Source organism: Medicago sativa, chromosome 8, assembly GCF_051527215.1.
Source record: "Medicago sativa cultivar Bolivia chromosome 8, Bolivia_mono, whole genome shotgun sequence".
Taxonomy (NCBI): Eukaryota; Viridiplantae; Streptophyta; class Magnoliopsida; order Fabales; family Fabaceae; genus Medicago; species Medicago sativa.
In genome coordinates, this window is record NC_140756.1 from 80359069 (window position 1) to 80383042 (window position 23974).

Below are 23974 nucleotides of genomic sequence, written 5' to 3' on the forward strand. Positions count from 1 at the left end.
TAATATATAAATCTAATATGGTATCAAAGTCTATCGGTCAAGACAATGCTACATTTCAAAGTTAAGTTAGGAAAGGGAGTTTTCAGTTTTGTACGAAAAAGTAAATCGGGGGTTGAAATAATGACCACCTGTTAATAACGGTGCTGATTAAAATAACAGGCCCAAATTCGTCCTTCTACAACGCACGTGCACGCACACGTACGAAACATTTCGTAGTTAGGGTTTAACGACAAAGCAAACAGAGTTGAAACAACGAAGAAGAAAGTCTCAAAGTTTCTGCAAAATCGTATCAATTCATTCATGGCAGAACCAGAAATCAATCTTCAAGCTTCTTCACCAATGAATGAAACCAATGACATGAACAAAAGCAAGAAGAAGAAGAAGAAGCACGATAAGAAGCGAACCCGTGATATCGTTGAAGAAGAGGAACACGCCGAAGAGATTGTGAATGATACTCATAGCAACGAAGAATCCTCAAAAAAGAAAAAGAAGAAGAAGAATAAAGAGGAAAAAGATGTTGTTGAAGTAGAAACTGAATTGGAAGAGAAAAAAGTGAAAAATAACAAAGGTTCTGGAATTATGAGTTCTGAATTATTTTCTTCTCTTGAATTATCTGAAAATACTTCTAAAGCTATTATGGATATGGGATTTCAACACTTAACTCAGGTAAAGTAAATCAACGTTTTTCTCTTAATTTCTTACTATAAGATAACCCTTTTCTAATGATAATGTATTAATCGATTTTTTTTTTATTGTAAATTAATTGTGTTTGAAGATAAATTAGACCTTGTTTTGGTATACAGCTTAATTGAAGTCATTATAGCATAATCACTTATCATATCAATGTATATGTAAATTGTAAAAGCTATTTTAGTATTTTTATAATTTGAGATGAAATAAAGTCAAACCACTTTTATACAAGCTATAAACTCTTTTTCATAAGCTATTATGAAGACCTTATATAAACAAGCCGAAAACATCTTATGGGTATATCATAAGTTGTTTTCGTAAGTGCTTATGCTAGTAGATAAACTCAAACAAGTCAATTCAAAGAGTTCTTAAGTAGAGTAGACTATGGGTTATATGTGTGGTACATTAGAAATGGAATTGACCAGTTTGTGCTTGATTTGTTATTGATGTAGATTCAAGCAAGAGCGATTCCACCACTTTTAAGTGGAAAAGATGTTCTTGGTGCTGCAAGGACAGGTTCTGGAAAAACTCTTGCCTTTTTAATTCCTGCTGTGGAGCTTTTGCACAAGCTTAAGTTTAATCAGCGAAGTGGAACCGGTGTTGTTGTCATATGCCCTACTAGAGAGCTTGCTATTCAGGTATTATATTTCGTGCACTAGACTTATCGTGAACTTTGCTGTTGGAATTATTGTGCAATTTGAATTAGTTTCTAGCTTATTATTTGAGAGCTTCTCAATTAAAATTAAAATATGTTTGTGGGTGTGCGTGGACAAGTTAAGTTTTAGATGTCCAATTTGGACTAGTTTATAGGCTGGAAGCTTCTCAGTTAAAATAATTTACTGTTCTTCATTTATGAAAATTCCATACGGAGAAGTTTACAGTTTGTAAGTATATACGTAGAAGTTTAATCAAAGAGCTTTTGAAAAATAATAGAGATACAGAAGATCTTTTTGACTTACATGAGAAACTACAAAATTAAAGCCTCACAATTTTTTCAACAAGATTCTTTTAATATTTAAATTTTCACTAGTCTTGTTGTGAAGTAATGAAGCTGACTCAGAGTTTCTGAAAATATTGTGATTTGGAAGATAATTTCAACTTATACAGGAAACTGTTTTTGAAAAACTCATTATTGCAAGATATTTTTTTTTTTCTATTTTCAAAATTGCTTGTTTTGCTGTTTATCCAAACTGTTTCTTTTCTTTGCTTGATGTTCCTCAGATTTCGTTATTCTTTCTATTCTTTTAGGTGTTTTTATCATGTTTAAAGTATTTGAATTTTATCATCTAATTCTCCTTATTTGCTGATTGTCTATTTCTTTAAGACACACGAGGTTGCTCAGAAGCTTCTAAAGCATCATCGTCATTCACAAACTCTTGGATTGGTTATAGGAGGTTCAGCTCGAAGAACCGAAGCCGAAAACCTTGCTAAAGGGATAAATATAGTGGTAGCTACTCCTGGTCGTCTTCTGGATCATCTACAAAATACCAAGAGATTCATATATAATAACCTGAAGGTAGATTATGAGTTGTTCATTCATATAATTGTTTCTCTATTTTGCTCCACTAAAATATGAATATATTTCATTGCTGATGCTGGTGTTGAGTTTTAGTGTTTTAGATAAGGAGGGAGAGAAGAGGAAGAATAAAAACTTTGACTTGTAATCGTGGTTTGATAGTACACAAGACTAAACACTGATCCATATTTATAGTAGTAGTTCTAGGCTCTTAATCCTTAATTAAATATAAAATCCAAGAAAGATAATATAAACTCATAAAAACAATCCTAAGAGATAATCTGAAACATTTTAAGGTCAAGATACCATACATTATTTTCCTGCGATCTTACATCTAGTACTTATTAATGATGTATTTTTTATCATCAGAATGTTTTGTGAGTGTTTGATGCTTATCACTTCTCAGTATTGCCAGCATTTCTCGTAGATTGTCCACATTAATGTTTGATGCTCATCGAGGTCCTCTCACACGGACATCTTTGGCTGAAAATATCTCTGTGATTTTAATCAGAAGTTCATTCATCATGTATATTTGCTGATTTTATTTTCTGTTTGCATACGTTGTATTGTAACATTCTTCATTTGTCCTTCAGTGGCTCTTGAAAATAGTAGATGCATGGATGCATATATTAGTGTAGATTTGAGCTATGCTCTTACCCTTACATTCCTGATTTCTTTGACAGTGCCTCATTATTGATGAAGCTGACAGGATATTGGAAGCAAACTTTGAGGATGAATTGAAGCAGATTATCAAGCTCCTCCCAAAGGTATCTATAATGATGCCCCCCCCTCCCTTCCCCTCCCTTTCTGTCATGCACGAGCCTGTGAAATTATAGCGGTGGTGTCTTCAAATTGCTTTGTCCAACCCATTTTCCTTACAAGGGTTGGATGACTGAACCGGAAAACACCTAGCAAAAAGGACTTAAATAATTTAAAATTTGCAAATATTATCTATTTCTTACCATAGAGTTAGTACAACTGTATATTCTACCTAAAAGTCTGTTGGCTTTGAATGTAAGATGCTTCTTGCAGTTGGCTTAAAAATGCCTGGTCTTGGAGCTCGTATTTTTAAATTACGGCCAACGATTTTAGGCTGAGATGTGCTGCTATATTTCCTGTTTGATTTTGCTTCAATAATTTACACTTACTATAAGTGAAAATTTAGTGTTCTTAACTGATGTATGTGGGCTTGGCTAATTGATCTACTTCTCATTCAACAGAACAGACAGACGGCTTTGTTTTCAGCTACACAAACAAAGAAGGTTTGTTCTTCATTTTCTATCTTCTGTCTAGTTCTTTCGCCAAAAGTTATTTAATCTAATTTCAAATTATAAGAATTTGCATACAAGTTTCTTTGTTTAATTTGGAATTTGTGTACTTGAAATACATCAGTAATTTTTGGCTCAATCTATTAGAATTTGATACTCGATAGTGAGAGCGGTGTGCTTGCAGTTTCTGGTTCTGAATCATATTTTCCCTCAAATTCTAGGTTGAAGATCTTGCTCGCCTGTCATTTCAGACGACTCCTATCTATATTGATGTAGATGATGGGAGAAAGAAGGTGACGTGTCCACTTAAATTTATCATAGTCTTCAAACTTTTTTCATCAACATTATTATCTTACCTGAGAAGAAACTCATAAATGCAGGTTACAAATGAAGGGTTGCTTCAGGGTTATGTTGTTGTTCCGTGTGCCAAGCGATTTATGGTTCTCTATTCCTTCTTGAAGAGGCATCAATCGAAAAAAGTGATGGTCTTTTTCTCTTCATGCAACAGTGTCAAATTCCATGCAGACATTTTTAATCACATTCATTTGCATTGTTCAAGTATTTACGGAAAACAAAAGCAGCAGACCCGGACAACTACTTTCGTTGACTTCTGCCAAGCAGAAAAGGGGATCTTGCTCTGTACTGACGTTGCTGCTCGTGGACTGGACATACCTTCTGTGGTATATTCATCTTTCATATCTACTTACGTGAAAATTTTTAAATAGTAAAATATGACCGATTTCTACTAGTCTCCCCTAGTATCGAGTATAAAGTCAGCTAATCTAATCTAAGTACTACCTAAAGAAAATAAGTATAAGAGAAAGTGAGTAAATATTAACAAAGGATACAATATCGGGGTAACCTAACCTACGACACCTCCAGAAAAAGAAACATTGGAGCAAAGAATAGAAAATCTTCCCACATAAAACAATATAAAAATTAGAATATTCAGTAAAGGTTGCTCTATTCTTTGCATATTTAATGACGAAACCTGCAACCATTAACTGCGCAGTTAAATGAGCCTAAGAAGATAAATTTTTCCTGCAAAAAAGATGCAATGTCAAAGCTATAGTGGAAAATTTTATCATTTAGCTTTATTTTTCAATCATAACCAAATTTCACAATACAATGTGCACGCTCTGAATGACGTTTGAGAAAGTGTGCACAACTTTCAAGACAAATCCATTATTCACAAAAGCATTACACCAGAAATACCTAGCTGCTGGGAGATGGAAGGTAAGTGGCTACCAGTCTCGGAATGTGGGAACACAAACTTGTTGCTGCTTGCAAAGTTTCGATAAACTACTTCATAAATATATTAAGTAAACAGTACTGTAGTTCAACTTAAAAATTTGATGTAATAAGGCGACCAGGATTTCCAAAGTTGGGATTCTTGCGTAGATTAGTTTTCCATGTGTGTGTATTTATCTAGATTTGTATATCCATGGTTTAACATTTAACCAAATTTAAATGAACTATTGTGCTTATGCAGCTATATATTCTGTTGATTGAAAATCGTTAAAGGTAAAAGTTTTTATAGTTTTCTCTCTTATTTATGTTGTAGGACTGGATTTTGCAGTACGACCCGCCTGATGAACCAAAGGTATTACCTGTTCTTCTATTAATGAGCCGTAATCCTTTTTCTTAGCAGTTTTATATATTGACTCACACTATAATGCATTTTATTCTGCTACCAGGAATATATCCACAGGGTCGGTAGAACAGCTCGTGGGGAAGATGGAAAAGGCAATGCTTTACTTTTCCTGATTCCTGAAGAATTGCAATTTCTTCGATATTTGAAGGTCAGTTTCTCTCATTAAAGTAGGGGATAGTAAGCTAGCTGACGCTGAACCCAAATTTATTAAGTTGATAGTGTATATATTTACTTCATCTGAGAAAGTATCTAAATAAAAAGGGAAATGCTATGAAGACCTGTCATGGTCGGGTCCAGAAAAGAGTCTAATCTGTTGTTGGTTTAATGTTAAGACTAGCCGGCCTTACCTTACAGAACATTAAGTCCTAAGTATTGTGACTTATGTATGAAACATGGACACATACACACCACTATTGTCTAAAATGTGAAACATCGACAATGACACACCCACACACACACACACACTCACTCACACACACACGAGGTATAAGTGTTGTACGGGTGTTGGTGTCCAATGTGTGTCGGACATGAGGAAGGTATAATTTGGTGTCACTCCTAAAATCAGAGGTGTAGCATTATTTGAGGAAACCTCGAGAGTTTCATGCCTAGAGTACATGATAAATGGGATATGCAGCGATTGCTATTTCCCCTAAGCCCCAGGACTCTGTCCCTATTTTTGTAAAAAATTATTCTTGAATCATCCCAAATCTTAATTTTTTTTATATTTTATGCTTATTTCAGGAAGCTAAGGTCCCTGTGAAAGAATATGCTTATGATGAAAAGAAGGTGGCAAACATACAGTCTCACCTGGTATATTCTTTCTTCCTTGTGTTTTAATAGAATTTTATTTATTATAGGAACCAACTGCAGCTTATGTTACAAAGGAACTTCTGCATTGTGTAGGAGAATTTGGTTGCTGAAAATTATTTTTTGAACAAAATGGCTAAAGAAGCTTATAGATCATACATATTAGCGTACAATTCACATTCTTCGAAGGATATATTCAGTGTTCAACGCCTTGATATGCAGGTACAACTCTTAGAGTATATTATATTTTATAATTATTTCATGAATATGCATGTTAATATATATAGTCTAAATATATCTTATGCAGTTAAGCCCTTATTCCTCTACTTGATAATTTAAATCACCTGTTACTGGGAACTCTTATATGTTCTTTTAATTTTGATTAAAAGCTTCAAGGATAAGGGGTAAAATGAATGGTTGATTGGTAAGAATAAATTATTGAACACAATTAATCAGAGCGGCAACACATAGATTAAAGGAAGCTTTTTTATGTTTGAATTCCTAGTTAAAAGATAACATCATGTTACAAAACCATTTTTTAAGATAAGTTCATCAATTGTAGATCTAGATAGAGACTGGAAAGGGTTCTGATTGAGTTAGATCTGAAAAAATTGGGGAAAGGATTCTCTACCTTTACTATTTGGTGACTTTAGTGTATTTTGTAGATAGATCGATGGTTAAAATAAATTATTTAGATGAGTGAGAAAGTTAAGTTAAGCGGGAGATAGGGACGAAGTCACCAGAGGTACACAATCCCAACCCAGAAAATTGATTTCATTCAGAGTTGTTTTTTTTTTTTTTCCTTGTTTTATTTTAATAGTGGAAGAAACACGGAAAAGAATGAATTATTTCAGGATATTCATTTATTTCAGGATTTTTATAATAGAAAAATGTTATAAACGCCCCTGTGTATTGATTGGTAGGCCGGAGAAATCATCTTTTCATTTTCCATAAATTCTCAGTGAAAGCTGTATAGCTTTTTTTGCCTTCAAATATGCTATATTCCAAACATGCATCAAGTACTATGGTATATACTCATAATCATGATAGCTTGACCAGAGAGAAGTATCATATTTGTTGAACTTAAATTATTTCGATTCTAAAACATGTATACAATGTCATAATACCAGTTTGTTTCTATACTTTGAGCAGGCTGTTGCTGCTTCATTCTGTTTTTCGAACCCTCCAAATGTGAGTCTAAACATAAACGTCAACAAGCAAAGGAAGAAAACTCGTAGAGTTGATGGAAGCAGACATGGTTTCAATCCTAACAATCCTTATGGAAAGCGAAATGCCGATGATAGGCAGTTTGTGAGACATTAAAAGCAAGCATGTCATGACCATTATACCCAAAAAGTTTTGGTAGAATTTTATACAACCAGGTTTTGTAACCTAGTCAAATTAGTCAACATATGATTATTCAAGAGATCAAAATTTTGTACCATTGGACATGTTTCCACATTCTTGTACCTGAATAATAGCCCTCCATTCTTATGATTTTAGTTTGTAATTATTTTTTTATTGTAAGTTCTATCATTAACTTTTATTCAATTAGGTTTAAATGCAGTTTGATTTTGAATTTCTGAATAGTTTCTTCTTAATTTGATCTCAATTTTGCTTCATCTAATCTCATCTTCATCTTCATCTACTTCATCGATTGCACATTATTTTCAGTTCTTGTTGTTTCAATTTGGTTTAGATGCAATATCATCCTCCTCTTGAGGAAGAATATGAGCTGGTGTTCAACGTCCACACTCTAGTCTGGAAGGATTAGTGGTTATGTAGTTTGGTTACACAATTTGCTCGTTTGGTGGGAGTAATTAATTAAAGGAAACCCTTAATTAAATTTACAAACTCAAAAGCTGAGAAGAAGTGGTTAATGACTGATAGGAAAAAAACAACTGTTTTTTATGCTGTAAAAGTTTCAATTTAAGAGGATTTGAGGCGGTTCAGATTCATGAGTGAAGCAAGGATACTGTGTTGTACTGTGTGTATTTGTAAGATGTTCAATTCTCCATGACAATATGCTTATTAAAGAGTTTAAATTGTTGAAAGATTTCTATCTAGGTTCTTATCCCTTACATTGCATCTATGCTTAGAGTCATATAGTATATCTTTTAGTTGCATATGTTTACACACATTTCAAATTTATGTAGTATAATTTAAAACACTATTGCAAATTTGGTTCGAATCCTGCTCTTTTCCCAAAAGAAACACGCTCCCCCTAACTGAAATGATCAAATTACCCTTACGTGAATTAACTCACGCAAATGTCATATTCCGCGTGAGTCTCACGCTAGTTTATTAAGGCTTTGTTTGCGAATTTGGAGGGGAAGGGAGGGGAAGACTTGGGAAAAAATGAATGAGTAAGTGAAAGAAATAGAGGAAAATAGGAGGGGAGGGTTTTGGAGGGTTAATTTTTCTTGATAATACTAAACCCTCATCATTTGGGGGAACTAAAAAATTGTATTGGAGGAGGATTTTGGGGGGTTTTGGAGGGTTTATTTGAATTCTTCAAATTTAATCTATGTTGTTATATTATTTTTAAAATTAAAAATATAGTAATCATATGCATTAATTTATAATTCTCTAAAAAACTACTTTTTTAAAAAAATTGAAAGATTTCTCTATTTTCCCTCATATTTTCCACCCCTCAAAACCTTCCCTTCCCGGCCCTTCCAAACTCGCAAACAAGGCAGAAAAAGCCATAGCCAAAACAGCACACACAAAAGACAGAGAGCACCGCTACCGTCAAATGCTTATGAATACATGTGGTTGAGAGAGAGTGTGTTTACATATGGTCAACTCACTGTTTCCCTATGCACGTGAGGAAAGATGGGAAATTGGAACACGTTGCTTCTGGATTATTTTGTCATCCTGATGGTACACAAGTGAAATCCTCCTGATGATGTACTTGCCTTTTTTGCTTGGTTGCTAGAGCGTAGAATCAATTTTTCTTTTAAAGGGTTAAATATATTTTTAGTCCCTATAAATATACAAACTTTTCATTTTAGTCCCTCTAAAATTTTCCTTCAATTTTTAGTCCCTATAAAATTTTCAATCACTACTTTTGATCCCTATTTTTAAGTTAATTTTTGTAATCTTTAATGAAATTGTGCAGAAATATGTAGAATATTGTAAAAACAAATTCCCAAAAAAATTAGAATTTTTTAACAATATTAAAACGCGTCAAAACGTGGATCCTTACACGGGCCCTGTTCCTAAGCACGGGCTGATCCTTACATCGCTATTTATGCGTCAAAACGCGTTTACAATATTATTTACATTAAAAAATAAGAAAAAAATTAATGATAAAGATGAAGATAATAATAAAAATATTATAAAGTGATAGACTTAAATTATGTGAAAATATTATAAATAATTAAATCACAATAATAATAACGGGGACATTAATAAGCCCCTATCATTGAAAAATATTTGTAATTTTTGTTAGCATTTTTTTATTTTTATGTGAATTTATAAACAATAAATATGTATATCGTGCAAGATTCTTATATCAAATTATAATTACTCCCACTATTATTTAGAAGATACAATTAGACATGACAATGGGGCGGGTGGGGACAAATTTTACCTTCCCCGTCCCCATACCCTACTACCATATACAAACCCGCTACCCTACTCATACCCAACGGGGATAAGAAATTGAATCTTATCCCCGTCTCCGACGGGTTAGGGTATCCCCGCCCCATCCCAGCAATGGATAATTTTTTTTAATAAAATAGAAGTATTTTTCTCCCTCAGACCCAATGTTGCAATGCATTATCTTGCAAAAAAATGACGACGATAGATCATGGCTATGATGATGGAAAATAGAGAGAACTCTGAGAAATGAGTGTCATCTGATAGACTGAGACTCTAATTATGTGACTGAAATGATTTATGGGTTGAGTTTCTTTTTATATAAAAGGGGGCAATAAAATGAATTTCTACATTCGGGACGAGTTTGAGTATGGGTTCGGGGTGGGTATACTTATATCTCCGTTACTCATCCCGTGCCCGTATTTTGAAACCGGAGAAAACCCAAATTGAATCAAAGCGGGGAAAAACCCGTCAAATTGATTTTGGTTTGAATGGGTACTCGCAGTTATGAGTTTGGTTGTCATGCCTAGATACAATAAATAAAAAAAAAATCAATTTAACTAATTAATATGTGATTGATTGTTGTCCCATATATGATTTGTACAACAATATTAGTTGGTGTTTAATTAATTAGAGAGTAACGTTGTCTTGTATTTTTTTATAGTCATTCTTTGAAAGGATATAATGATGAATAATGAATAACGATTGAACATAATAATTTTATAATATGACATTAAGATAAACCAAAAAACGTATGAAAATCATTTATACAAAAGAAGTAATCTTGAAGATATGTAATTTTATGTAAAGTAGTTGTATTTCTCATAATAAATACTAACCCCGTGTATAATTTATAAATGAGAAAGATTTTGTAACTCTCCCATAGTTATATCATTTGTGATCATTCAATTAGATATAATTGAATAAATTTAGATGTAAAAATATGTATCAGTGAGAAATAGTCCTATGCTTTTTTCTTTTTATTTACTCTTTTTTTTCCGTGTTTCTTTAAGTATTGGTATAAAATGTTTCTCCTATATTTTTTATATTATTCATAAGTGAAATGTATTTATTAATATTTTTTATTAGAAACACATGATGAGATAAAATCACATGTACGTCATAAAGTATATTTTTAGTAAATGTAAATTAAGTATATGACAACTTTGTTACGAATTAAGAAAAAACGACATTCAACAATTTATAGATTTTTTTATCATGATAAAAACCACTAAAAAAAACAATTCAGGACCCGTTTTGTTACAAATTTAAATAAAAGTGATTTTGATATCTATTAGTTAAGAGAATTTATAAAACAAATCCCGATTTATTTTGTTTGGTTATTGTAATTAAAATCACATGTTTTAAATAATTTAATTTAAAATCACAACTATAGAAAAATGGGTTTTTTGTTACAAAATTACATCAACTTTAATAATTATAGAAATATTAACTTTAATAATTAAAGAAAGATTAACTTTAATGATTAGAGAAAGATAATAGATTGTAAATTGTTTTGAACTCTTTAGACATTTAGATGTTGAATTATAGAAAAATTTATTTTGGTTGTGATTAAGATTAAGTTTATTAGTTCTTTAAAAGAAGATTAAGTTAGAGTGATTTTTTTTTTTTGAAAGGAAAAGAGCATGCTTATAGCATTTCATTAATAATAAGAGAGTTTATACAACGAGGTACACGATAATAAATATTGGGACTAGCTGATAATGTGGCAACCCCAGCAAGGGTGTGAGCTACCTCATTTGCTTGTCTCCTGTTAAACTCGACCTTAGAGTTTGAGAAGTTTGTGTTAAAGAGACTCTGACATGCTGAAATCACTTGGCCAAATTCTGTAACATCAATCCAACGATGGTGAAAGGCATCTGTTGTAATCTTTGAATCCAAGACGAAATCGACGTTGTCAAATTGCATGTCACTTAGCCATTGTAAGGCATGGAATAAGCCTAGAGCTTCTCCTACGGCAACAGAACACATGGGAGAGATAGATACAGTTTTAGCCAGCACAAATGTTCCTTCGTCATCACGGACACATATGCCAATACCTGTTCTGTTTAACTGATCCGAAAACGAAGCATCAACATTACATTTCAGACGACCTCGTTGTGGCCGCTGCCACCTGACCGAAGCCATATCACTCGTTGTAGCAGAAGAATTTCGTGTTGTACCTGAACCACTTTGTCTTACCGGGATTGTTGTCGTCATCTGATCATTACGAACTGAATTTGTTGAAGTGTTGTTACGACTAGCTGCTGGAATAGTGGCGTTAGCTGCATACCAATCCTCCATAATATGACAAGCTCGATCGACTACATTAGCACAAGTTTCTGTGACATCTTGCCAAAGCTTGATATTTCTATGCTTCCAAAGGCTCCATAGGACAGCTGCAAATCGTTGACTAAATTCTCGTGAAAGTTGATGTAGCAATTCGAAGATGGCATCAGCTGCTGAATTCTTTTCAAGAAACACCTTATGAACTGTATTCCAAAGACCGGTTGTACGCCAAACCTGCACAGTAAAAGGACATTCGAAACAAATATGAGCAAGATCCTCATGTGGGCCATCACAACTCACACAACTTGTGGGACATTGCACTCCTTTATCTTGAAGTCGAACTCTGGTAGGTAAGCACCCACGACACATTCGCCAAAGTAAATTCTTTATTTTTGGCGGCACTTTTAGTCTCCAAATACCAGACCAATATCCCGGCCTCCGAAGGTGAGAAACATCCACCAATTCTTCCATACACAATCTGTAAGCACTCTTGACGGAATATAAACCATTCTTTTCAGCTTTCCATATTAACCTGTCATCCACCACCTGATCAAGTAACGGTGTTCGAAGAATAGAGTCGGCTATATCAGAACTAAAAACTTGTTGAATTACCTCCTGGTTCCAGCCTTTCGACGAGGTATTCATTAGACTACTCACAGAAAAATTTCTCACAAAATTTGCCCCGACAATATGTCTGTCTATACGATCCCCATTCAGCAACCATGGTTCATCAAGTATAGATATACTGTGACCAGTACCAACACACCAACGCGCCCCACCGCGTACTATGAAGCGCGCCTTCAAAATACTTCTCCATACATAGCTAGGATTGTGACCCAAATTTGCTGTCAAGTAACTACATGAAGGAAAATACCGAGCCTTGTAAATACGAGAGACAAGAGAATCAGGTTCTGTCTGAAATTTCCAACCTTGTTTTCCTAACATAGCCAGATTAAAAGCAGTCAAATCTTTGAATCCCATACCGCCATGGTTTTTATGCATTGACAGCTTCTCCCAAGACATCCAATGGATACCCCGATTATTGGGCCCCCCATGACCCCACCAAAATGAGTTCATCATCTTCTCAATAGTAGAAATAATAGAAGACGGTAATAGAAAGATACTCATAACATACGACGGTATAGCCTGCAACACAGATTTGATCATGACCTCACGACCTGCTTTAGATAAACATTTACTGCTCCAAGAATTTATCTTATGCCAGACACGGTCCTTAATATATGAAAATACTGCCGTACGGTTCCTCCCGATCATCGAAGGAAGACCTAAGTACTTTCCTGTACCAAGTACAGCCTGAACTCCCAAAATATCAGTGATTGAATTTTTTAAAGCAACAGGAACATTTCTACTATAATATATCTCAGATTTAGGCAAACTAATAGCTTGACCAGATGCTGCTTCATACATTGTGAGAATATTCTGCATCACCTGAGCCTGACGCTCTTCTGCTTTAAAGCAAAGAAAACAATCATCAGCAAAAAGTAAATGAGACACTGGTGGCGCACCTCCACAAATGGTTGTACCCCTAATGTCTCCTCTAGACTCAGCAGTTCTGATAAGAGAGGAAAGGCCCTCCGCACAAATAATAAAAAGATAAGGAGAAAGAGGATCCCCTTGTCTCAAACCACGACCTGGAATAACAGGCCCCACCACTTCATTATTAACAAGAACCGAATAATCAGCCGTCTCAACACACATAGTCATCCAATGAATCCACTTATTATTGAACCCCATCTTAAGCATGACCTCCTTTAAATAATCCCAATCCATCATGTCATAAGCCTTACTAATATCAAGTTTAAGTGCAACACAACCATTTGTTCCCCTCGTCTTCGTCTTCATATAGTGAATAACCTCAATAGCTACCATGGCATTGTCCAGGATTGACCTACCCGGAACAAAAGCAGATTGGTTATCACAAATGCACTTAGGTAACACGACTTTCAGTCTATTAGCAAGCACTTTGGAGATAAGTTTATACAGTACGTTACACAAAGCTATAGGGCGCCAATCCTTCATAGTAGTCTGAATGTTACCCTTTGGAATGAGAGCTATATTTGTTGCATTCAAAGAAGCCGGAAACTGACCTGTTTCTAACCACTCACAACAATCCTTAAATATGTCTTCACTACAATTGGACCAGAAATGTTGATAGAACCCTGAGTTATAACCATCAGGACCAGGACATTTGTCTGGGTGCATCGAAAAAATTGCATCTCTAAATTCTTCCTTTGAGAAAGGTGCAGTAAGTAAAGCATTATCAGTGTCAGTAATAGAGTGTCGAATGACATCCACCACAGGTGTGGTATTACTGATCTTTTTTTGAAATAAATCCACAAAGTAGTTCTTTGCTAAATTACTCATTCCAGGATTATCAGTAACTTTGACACCTTGATCATTTTCTAGAGAGAGAATGTGATTTACCTTTTTTCTAGCAGTAGCAGAGGCATGAAAAAATTTTGTATTTCGGTCTCCTTCCTTATACCAATGAGTTTTTGCCCGTTGACGCCAATATGCATCCTCTTGCATTAGTAACTTGGCCATCTGTTTACGCAAGGACAACAACTGAACTTGATCTGCACCTGTGTTATTAATACGAGAAAGGCATAGCTTTTTGCGACAATCATCAATATCTTTCTTCAATTTGTTACAATGCTCCCGACTCCAAGAATGAATATCCTCTGCACACCTGTTGAGACGGGTAATGACCGTATGGTCATTATGCAACAACCAACTGTCTTTCAACATATCATCAAATCCTGGTTCAAGCTTCCAAGAATTTTCAAACCGAAAACTACGGTGACCACGAGGAGGCAGAACAACAGGAGAACGATCAAGTAGGATTGGGTAGTGATCCGATGCTGGAGCAGCAAGATTTTCTAGTTTGGCACTAGGGAAGAGGTCAAACCAAGCATTATTAGCTAGTGCTCTATCAAGTCTTTCTTCAACCGCACGAGGGGTGCCTAAACTCTTAAACCAAGTAAACGGATAACCCTCAACCGGAACATCAGATAAGCCAGAATCCATAACAGCCTGACGAAAGCCATTAATCAACCAGTTAGAACGATTCGTCCTACCACGTTTCTCACTCGCATCCATGATATCGTTGAAATCACCAAAAATGCACCAAGGACGAGAGGACTGTTGAGACAACTGCCGAAGAAAATCCCAAGCAGCCCGTCTCCTACCCCCATTAGGATAACCATAGTAACCTGTCAGTTGCCAACTGCCTTTTTCATCATCTAAAATTTCAACAGTAATATGATTGTTCGAATAATCAATGACTTGACAATTAACAGAAGATCGCCAATAAAGAGCCAAACCACCACCTCTACCAATACGATCAACAGAAAAACAAGCATCAAAACCAAGAAGGTAGCGAAATTCTTCAATTTTATTTCGGTGTACTAGTGTCTCACTTAAGAAGAGGATAGTCGGATTGTAGTACCGAACAAGATATTTTATGTTAGGAACTGCGTTCGGGTTACCCAATCCCCGGCAGTTCCAACTAATGACACTCATAATTCACCCCAAAAAATAGAAATCACCCTTTTTCCCCAAGGCAAAACTTAACAGCAACCGTTAACACAATGGATGAAACAAACAAGCAAAGGAAGGAATGCCGTAATCAACAACCGTTATCACAAAGTTGATAACCCAAAGGAAGCAAATAAATGTATCAAAGTGCCTAAAGGTAACAATTGATGCAATATTGTAAAAGTCAAAACGGTGATGTAATGATGATAATGATAGGAGATCAAAACAAATGGAAAAAGGGTGTAATTAAATTGAAACAACAAACTAGGAATGGTAGAGAGATTGATTATACAAAAATCAAAAAGGGGAAGACATAAACACCAGAAAACTAACGTTCAGGATAAGTATCTCACTGAACGAACGCAACAACACTCACAAGGGCGGCGACAAGGAGAGTAACCATGGGAGAGAAAAAAAGGTGTTCGATAACTTATTTGACTACACTAAATTGGAAGCCATGGAATCAGAAGAAAAAACTTCTCACAAGGAGAGAATAACAATAACTACTTCTCACCAAATATGGGAGAGAATAACAATAACTACTTCTCACCAAAGATGGGAGAGAATCAACAAAAAGAAACCAGCGTGAAAGAGGGTTGAATCGGCGGTGAAACGAAGTGAACAGAAGCAAGAAGGAATGAAAACTGGATGAAAGGAGGCGACTCTGAAACCTAGCCGGGAAGAGTTTTCAATCGCATGGCAGAAAGGTTTTCAATCGCATCTTAAGTCAAACCGTAATCGCAAGGCTACTCTTCCCACTATAATGTTCAAGTGATTTATCAAGTGATTTTGTTTTAATTTATTTTTAAGAGAGATAATATAGAGGGAGGTTGAAGCAAAAGACACAAAAGGATATAATTTTGATGACGACTCAAAATATTTAGAAGGGGTAATATTGTATTTTTAATTTGGTACACATTAAGTTTAACAATTAGAGAATATATAATTAGAAAATAAAAGATTAAGTTTGTTTGTTATTTAAAAAAAAGATTAGGTTAATGTGTTTTATCGAATGAGTTTGTTTTAATTTGTTTTTAAAAGAGAAAAAATAGAGGGAAGTTGAAGCAAATGACACAAAATGATATAATTTTGATGACATGTCAAAAAATTAAGGGGTAAGATTGTATTTTCGGTACACATTAAGTTTAATAATTAGAGAAAGATAATTAGAAAATAAAAGATTAAGTTTGTTTGTTATTTAAGGAAAAGATTAAGTTAGTCTGTTTTATCGAATGAGTTTGTTTTAATTTGTTTTTAAAAGAGAAAAAAATAGGAGGAGGTTGAAGCAAAAGACACAAAAGGGTATAATTTTGATGGCATGTCAAAAAATTAAGAATGGGTAAGATTGTATTTTTGGTGGACATTAAGTTTCATAATTAGAGAATAGATTGTGCAGAAATGTGTAGAATATTGTAAAAACAAATTCCCAAAAAAATTAGAATTTTTTAACAAAACACAAATTAAATATGAATTTTTAACCATAAATAATATAAAAATTCATATTAAATTCATGTTTTACTAAAAAATTCTAATTGTTTTTGGGAGAGATTCTCATAATTATGAATTTTTCTACAAAATTTTAGTCAAAAATATGAATTCTACATATGAGTTTACTTTAAAAAGAGGGACCAAAAGTGAAGATGGAAAATTTTGTAGGGACCAAAAGCTGGAAAAAAAAATTAGAGGGACTAAAACGAAAAATTGACATATTTATAGGAAACAAAAACATATTTAACCCTTCTTAAAATATTAGTATGAACTAACGTGAGTTTTGGGTTGGGGATGTGCAACCAACACATTATTATATGCAGGGGTCGGGCTTCAAACACCGTACACCCCACTTATCCAAGTTAAAAAGTGAATTCTAACCACTAGGCTATTTGACAAAAAAATAAAAATTTAGAAAGAGTCTTCTCCATCATATAAAAATATATCTCGTGATTTCTATAACACACTAAAAAAAACCATCACTTACATATTGGTTTCTTCATTCCCTAAAAAAGTATTGGTTTCTTTAATTAAAATCAGAATCAATATTTCATAATATATAGCATCTCACGGTGCCCAGTCTCGAACCAAGTTTCTCAATGCTGATGAGAGACACTCTCAACCAAATGACCTCTCAGTAGATAGGCATTTCATAATATCATCCATTCATTATGAAAAAATTTCATACTGTATACAAAATTCACATAAAGTAAGAATGTAAATCACGTTAATTAAACATTGGAAAAGTTAATACAAACTTTTTTTTGGGTGAAATAAAAAGTCAATATAAACTAACTAAAAAGGAAACAATACCATCATGATGACAATAAGGACCTTCTAATCCTATTATGACCAGAGCAACAAAATAAACTAAACAACTAAAAACACAATAAAATAAAAAGCTCTAGAATTAGACCACACTCGTGAATTAAACCTAAATTAAAAGATCACGAATTAGTGCTTCAAGCATAAATCATGCCAAGGAATGACAAAGCAAATAGTGTGAATGCTGTGATAGTAATAGGAGTTATTTGAGCAGCTTTAGAATGTGCTATTGGTGCATTCTCATTTGCAGATTGTGGTGAGGGTGCTGTTGGTTCAGGTTCAACATCCAAAACCTTGATGATCATTTTTTGTCCTCTTGTACAATGACCACTAACACCACTAATGAAGTAGAACAATCCTGGTCGTTCAAATTTGAAAACCGTGTTGCCATTGTTTCCGAAGAAGAGTGGACGAGTCGATTTGCAATTCTCATATTCTTCTTCACTAACCACCATCACTGAATCTTTCTCGTACTTGAAATCTAACCAAAAGTTCAAAACAAAAGTTATATAACAAAAAGGTCCACGACAAAGATTAATTTTTTTTTTTTTTTTTGCAATCTATACACATCAAATTTATGTGTTTTGTGATTGTAATTCTCTATAGTATGAAAAATTGTCGAGAATTGTGATCACAAATTTTTTAGAAAATGGATCGAACAATAAAGATATCAATTACCAAAGCATTGGGATATAAATACACACATATTTAAAAATGGTAACATAAATGGTGACATATATATCATGCATTACCCTTAAAAATAAAATATATCATGCATTTATACCTAGACTTTTGTAGTAAACATCTTCCTTTCTTTTTAGAAATGAAGATGATCTCTACTCAAACATAACATACATAATATGTATCTTAAAATTAAATCGGTAAGAAGTGGTACTTACGAATAATATCATCAATTTTGAATCTGTTTTGGGAAGCCCATTTGTTGTACATTTCATCACCGTCCTTTGAGTTAGGGACCACCCAACCAATTTTACCACCAACTTCAAATTCAGTACAATTGATGACCAAAAATTGGGAGGCAAACAAAATAATCAAGCAAAGGAAAAGTGGGTACGAGGAAGCTTTGAAGATGGCAGCCATATTTGGATTTTCTATAGGTAGGTATAGAAATGGTTAACTTTGGACTTAAAAAGAGAAGTAAAGTTGAAAATGAGAGTTTGTTAGCGAAAAAGAGGGAGAGCATTGAGGTACACGTTTTAGAGGAAGTGGGTTTTGTTGTGAGTAATGGCTTCACAAAGTGGCCTCTGACTTTGTCTAAGTGTTGATATGTGGAATTTGGAATTTTTCTAATTTTCTCTCAAATTAATTCTATTATTATCCATGTGCTTTTGGCTCATTTGATTTGACTTTGTACCAGTAAATATGTTCCACTTTGAATAAACCGTTTACAAAAATTAAGGTCCCGCTTATTCAAAAAAAAAATTAATTAAGGCCCCGCAGAAAAATAAGACACTCACTGAAATAAATGTTTCAATTTATCAAATATTTAAGTTATCACACGTTATTAATTAAATACTCTCTCTATCTATATTTTTTTTGGTCGTATACTAGAAAGGGTGTCTGATTCGAACTCCGATATTTTAAGGTGAATAAATAAGGTTTTCAGAGTTTGAACTCCAAACCCTGCATATATTATACAACGTTCCTATCAATCGAGTTAAGTTCACAAAATCATCAAGTATCTCTATATTTCTATATCTAAAATAATATAAACATTTGAGAGTTTTTATACAAATAAAATGATTAGACGGTACACTCTCATGCTTTGTTTGGATCACAAAACAAAGTGAGAGGAAAGATTGTAAGATGAAAAATTATTAAAGGAAAGAAAGTAAGAAGAGAATGAATAGAAAGTGATGTGATTATTTGAGTGTGAAAATTGTTGTTCACACATATCATAAGGATGAGAAACACATGTAAAAGACGAAATTGCCCCCTCGATAGTTAATTGTCGAGGAAAACAAAACCGGCTGCAGTTAACTGCCGAGGAAAATCTCGGTAGTTAACTGCCGAGGAAAACAAAACCGGCTTCAATACTTCTTCTAGCGTAGAACACTTCCCAATTATCCAGAATCCAGCTAATACTTCATGGATAAAATTCAATTCAATTGAAGGCATAGAAATCATCGCTAAACATAATTTTTATTTTTAACCTCCAAATTGAAAATCCAATTGAAGGCATGGAAATCCAATTGAAGGCATATAAGGCATAGAAATCATCGCTAAATCATAACTTCCAGAACTCTTCAAATAATAATTTTTATTTTAATTTTCAAAAAAAGAATACCAATTGGGATTTGAATAACAATCTAGCGAAGTTGAAGAACCATTACTCGAAATTGGAGGGAACCCAATTGGAGAAAGGGGCGAAGGATGATGAATCTTGAAAAAAGAAAGGATCTTGAGATGATTTTGTTGAAAGAGTGAACCTTTTCGATTTGAATTTGAAAGAAAGGAAAAAACAGAGAAGAGAGTCACTCATGTTTTTGTTCAGAAAGAGTACCAAACTAAGAGGACAAACACTTCCAATTTCCACGGTACTTAAGTGCCGATGGATTAAATTGGATTTCGGCAGTTAACTGCCGCCGGTTAATTTATGCGGCAGTTAACTGTCGATGGGGCATTTGAGTAATTTACTGGTGTTTCTCAGCCAAACGTGATGTGTCAACAGTAGTTTTCTTTGAGTGTTTGGTATGAGTGAAAGTGAATAGAAAGTGAAGGGAAAGAAAGAGTTATGTTTAGTGAATGACATTCCTGTCCTTACATAAAAATGATATATATTAATTCAATAAACCACATTTTTTTTAATATACAAATGCAATTAAACGTAAGAATTTTATTTCCATTTTTTCTATTCTAATATAGTTTAATGTCCACGTTGAAATGCATTTGCCATTTTTTTACAATCATGGATTTGCATTATAGAGAGCCAAAAAGAAAAATATATGCAACATATTGCAAATGATATCATTAATAATGATAGTTTTTATTGAAGATAATAGAACATTTATTGCACCTTATCCTATGCAAATCCTATGCAATGTTGCATAGGTTAGAAAAACTCTTGTTTCTATGATTTTCAATTTATTTGCTTCCTATGCAATGTTGCATTGGTTAGAAAAACTCTTGTTTCTATGATTTTCAATTTATCTGCTTCTATATTTTTCTCATTGTGTTTTCCCAACTGACTTGAATATGATGTGGATTTTCTTAACATTGGTAGGCCATGTTTTTTTCATAATGGCATGTCGTATACAAATTGGAAATGAATAAACAATGTTATTGATACCTGCACCAGAAAATAAATAATATCTCCGTTCCTTTTTAATTGTCAATTTTTGATATTTTACACAAACCAAGACAATCAATAAATGTTACTACTTTTGATACAATTGTTTTTACTTTTACTATAATAGCCTTATTAATTTAATATTTCATTTCATGTTTCTCTCTCCCCAATAAATATCTATGGGTAATATTGGTAAAACAACATTTAATGTTGCATTGAACTTTGAAAGTGACAGTTAAATAAGAACAAAAAATTTCTCTAAAAGTGACAATTAAAAAGGAACGGAGGGAGTATTTTATACCTAAAAGGTTTAGCCATGAAAATCACACATATTAAAGATTGATTGGTGGAGAATTGTCGGAATGATTCCACACTAACATATCCAATGTCTCACCTTTTATCAATTGTACTCCCTCCATTTATTTTGTTTTGATGTTTTAGCTCTTGACACAAGTTTTAAGATGTAATTAAAGTATATAAATATTTGTGTGTTTTTGACTAAAATGTCCTTATTTATCATTAAATTCACATGTGATAAATCAATTGTCACAACTACTTTAATAGTTTATGGTGTTTTCCAACAAGGGTAAACTTGAGAAAACAATAATAAATTCACTAAAACATCAAAAGTTTTGGAGTATAGTTGAAGTTCTAAAATATCAAGAGAAAAGAAATGGAGGGAGTAGTATTTAAGAGACAAAAAAAATTAATTTAATTATCCATAACGGAGAATATTTTAGCCCTTCACCTCCTTTTATGATTTAATATGGATGGGTCATTAAATTTTGTGTAGCTTTCGTTTTTTATCCCCTAGGTGTGTGTGTGATTCAGGGGGAAATTTAGTTTAGGGAGAAGTGAGTTTAAGAGTAGACTAGATCGCCGATCCATGCTATCGCACGGGTCAATGATGAGCACACAATATATTTGCAATGTAAGAGTTTAAAATCACATGAAAGACAATTAATTAAATTAGATCGAAGAGATATAATATAATTGAACTTCATTGAAATATAACCGTAGTAATAACAGTAATTAAAGATTATTCCGAAACACTTCTTTATAAACTATATTAGATATAATATTTGCATCTTCGCCTTCCTAATTAGACAACAATATATTTAACCCCTTTTCTTGAAGTAACTCCAGACATGGCAAGATATAAATGACCATAAGAGAAGACCGATTGTGGAAGATATATTTCAACTTGTTTAAGTGATTGTCGTTGACTTTTATTGATGGTCATAACAAATGAAACAGCCAACGGAAATTGTCGTCGTTTAAAACTGAAAGAAATCTTCTTATATGATGGAGTCAATGACAGTCTTGGATAAACACCTTATGACCAACATTGTTTCATGATATTATCACCTTTGCTTTTAGAACATATGTTCTCATTTTTGTAATTATCAACCGGGTTCAATTACACAATGGAGAGAATAGAACTTCTTAGAATGAATGCAGAAATCTAGATGTTGGTATTTATAGGAAAGCTTAGCTTTATAACTTCAAATAAAGCTATTAGCAATAGCAAATCACGTGCATCAGCTTCTAATAAAGCTTAAGTGGTGCAGCAAATCACAATGGATTCTATAAAGCTTTTAATAAAGAATTATCACGTGTACAATATCATAAGGTTACTAAGTCATCACCAAATACTGAGGGATATCTCATAAAAAGGCTTCTATGTGTAGCAGCTAATAGCTATGTTCTTGATGCTACTTTTTTACTCAATCAAATCTTAGCATGATGTTCATGAGTTCATTGATTAAACCAATTAGTTAATGACATAGTAGTGGTTAAGTCTGCAATAACACTGCAAGGGTTGCTTTAAAAAAACAATATACCAAGCATGGTCATGGTTAGGGTTGGTCTGCGTACACACAGTTAAGCATGCAAAGACACAGTTATGAAAGAGCTTAAACACAGTTTACTATGTAAGCAGCTGGTTAGGGCAGGGCTGCCCAATGATAATTTTACTAAAATACTAAGAACTTGCTTATCTTTAAACCATGCTGATACCATACAACCAAAAAGAACGAAACATCACCAATAGGATGGTATGTGTAACAATAATAGTTATGTTCTCAATGCTTAATTGTATAGCCAAACAAATCTTAGCTTAATTAATATCCATGCTTTCATTGCTTCACCAAAATCAAGTTATAGCACAAATAACTTAGGTGTTTTTAATACTTATGCAGTTCTCACCAAAATCAACCTCACAAATATGTTATTAATGGCTTTATCTTATGTAAAAAATAAGTAATACTCCATCCGTTTCAAAATGAGTGTCGTTTTAGGTGTTTACACACATATTAAGAAATGCAATGATTAAAAGAAAGAGAATGGTTATTTTATCAAATTATCCTTATTAACTATTGGTTAGTTTTAAAAGTAATACTTTGGAAGTAGTGTGCAGAGTATTAATTGGAGGGTACAATTGAAAAGAAAAAGTTATTATTGCATTAGAAACTGAAAACGGCATTCATTTTGAAATTTTTTTTTTTGCTAAAGCGACACTCATTTTGAAACGGATGGAGTATAATACAGCATGTTAACAGATCAAGTCAATATAAATAATGAATTTGGTTGATTGGATACACATTCTTAGCAGAATTCCAAATGATAAATGAAAGAAGTACATTAATAAGCAATCACCTAAAGGAAAGAATTGAGTTGTAAATCAGAACAAAGCGCACAACAAAAAAGACCATGTGATGCGATAATATCTTAAAGCAAACGAACAACATCACCCAGTACAAATATCTTAACAGCACCCTAACCAAACAAAAAAGCGTCAAAACTCACACAGCAGCACAAACAACGCATAACAGGTAATATAAAACGTAATATCTAGCAACCCACGTCCTCAACATCATATTCAACAATATAGGACCGGTATTTTGTCCGCAGCTTGTTCACCGCTCTGTCCAACTCAGTAGCTGGATTACTCACCAAAGGTCCTA

General features: G+C 33.5%; 2 protein-coding genes across 3 annotated transcripts; one reads left to right on the forward strand and one right to left on the reverse strand.

The window, feature by feature from the left end:
- Nucleotides 1-251: 251 nt before the first annotated feature.
- On the forward strand, nucleotides 252-7522 carry LOC146902074 (DEAD-box ATP-dependent RNA helicase 27-like). Of its 2 annotated transcripts, none has more exons than XR_015021142.1 (12): nucleotides 252-666; nucleotides 1143-1328; nucleotides 2015-2206; nucleotides 2890-2973; nucleotides 3427-3468; nucleotides 3696-3767; nucleotides 3855-4154; nucleotides 5039-5077; nucleotides 5172-5276; nucleotides 5870-5938; nucleotides 6013-6157; nucleotides 7088-7522. XR_015021142.1 is itself a non-coding variant. In XM_085731559.1 (12 exons), exons 1-12 carry the CDS (start codon nucleotides 301-303, stop codon nucleotides 7256-7258), a joined length of 1752 nt encoding a protein of 583 aa, XP_085587685.1. In that variant the 5' UTR covers nucleotides 252-300; the 3' UTR covers nucleotides 7259-7522. The 2 variants fall into 2 exon arrangements, 1 of the variants encoding a protein (XP_085587685.1); XM_085731559.1 differs by having other exon boundaries at nucleotides 6032-6157.
- Nucleotides 7523-17578: 10056 nt separating this feature from the next.
- On the reverse strand, nucleotides 17579-18894 carry LOC146902075 (early nodulin-like protein 6). The gene is made up of 2 exons (XM_085733810.1): nucleotides 18598-18894; nucleotides 17579-18179 (listed from the first exon to the last, which is right to left on the reverse strand). Exons 1-2 carry the CDS (start codon nucleotides 18797-18799, stop codon nucleotides 17836-17838), a joined length of 546 nt encoding a protein of 181 aa, XP_085589936.1. The 5' UTR covers nucleotides 18800-18894; the 3' UTR covers nucleotides 17579-17835.
- Between the last annotated feature and the right edge of the window lie 5080 nt (nucleotides 18895-23974).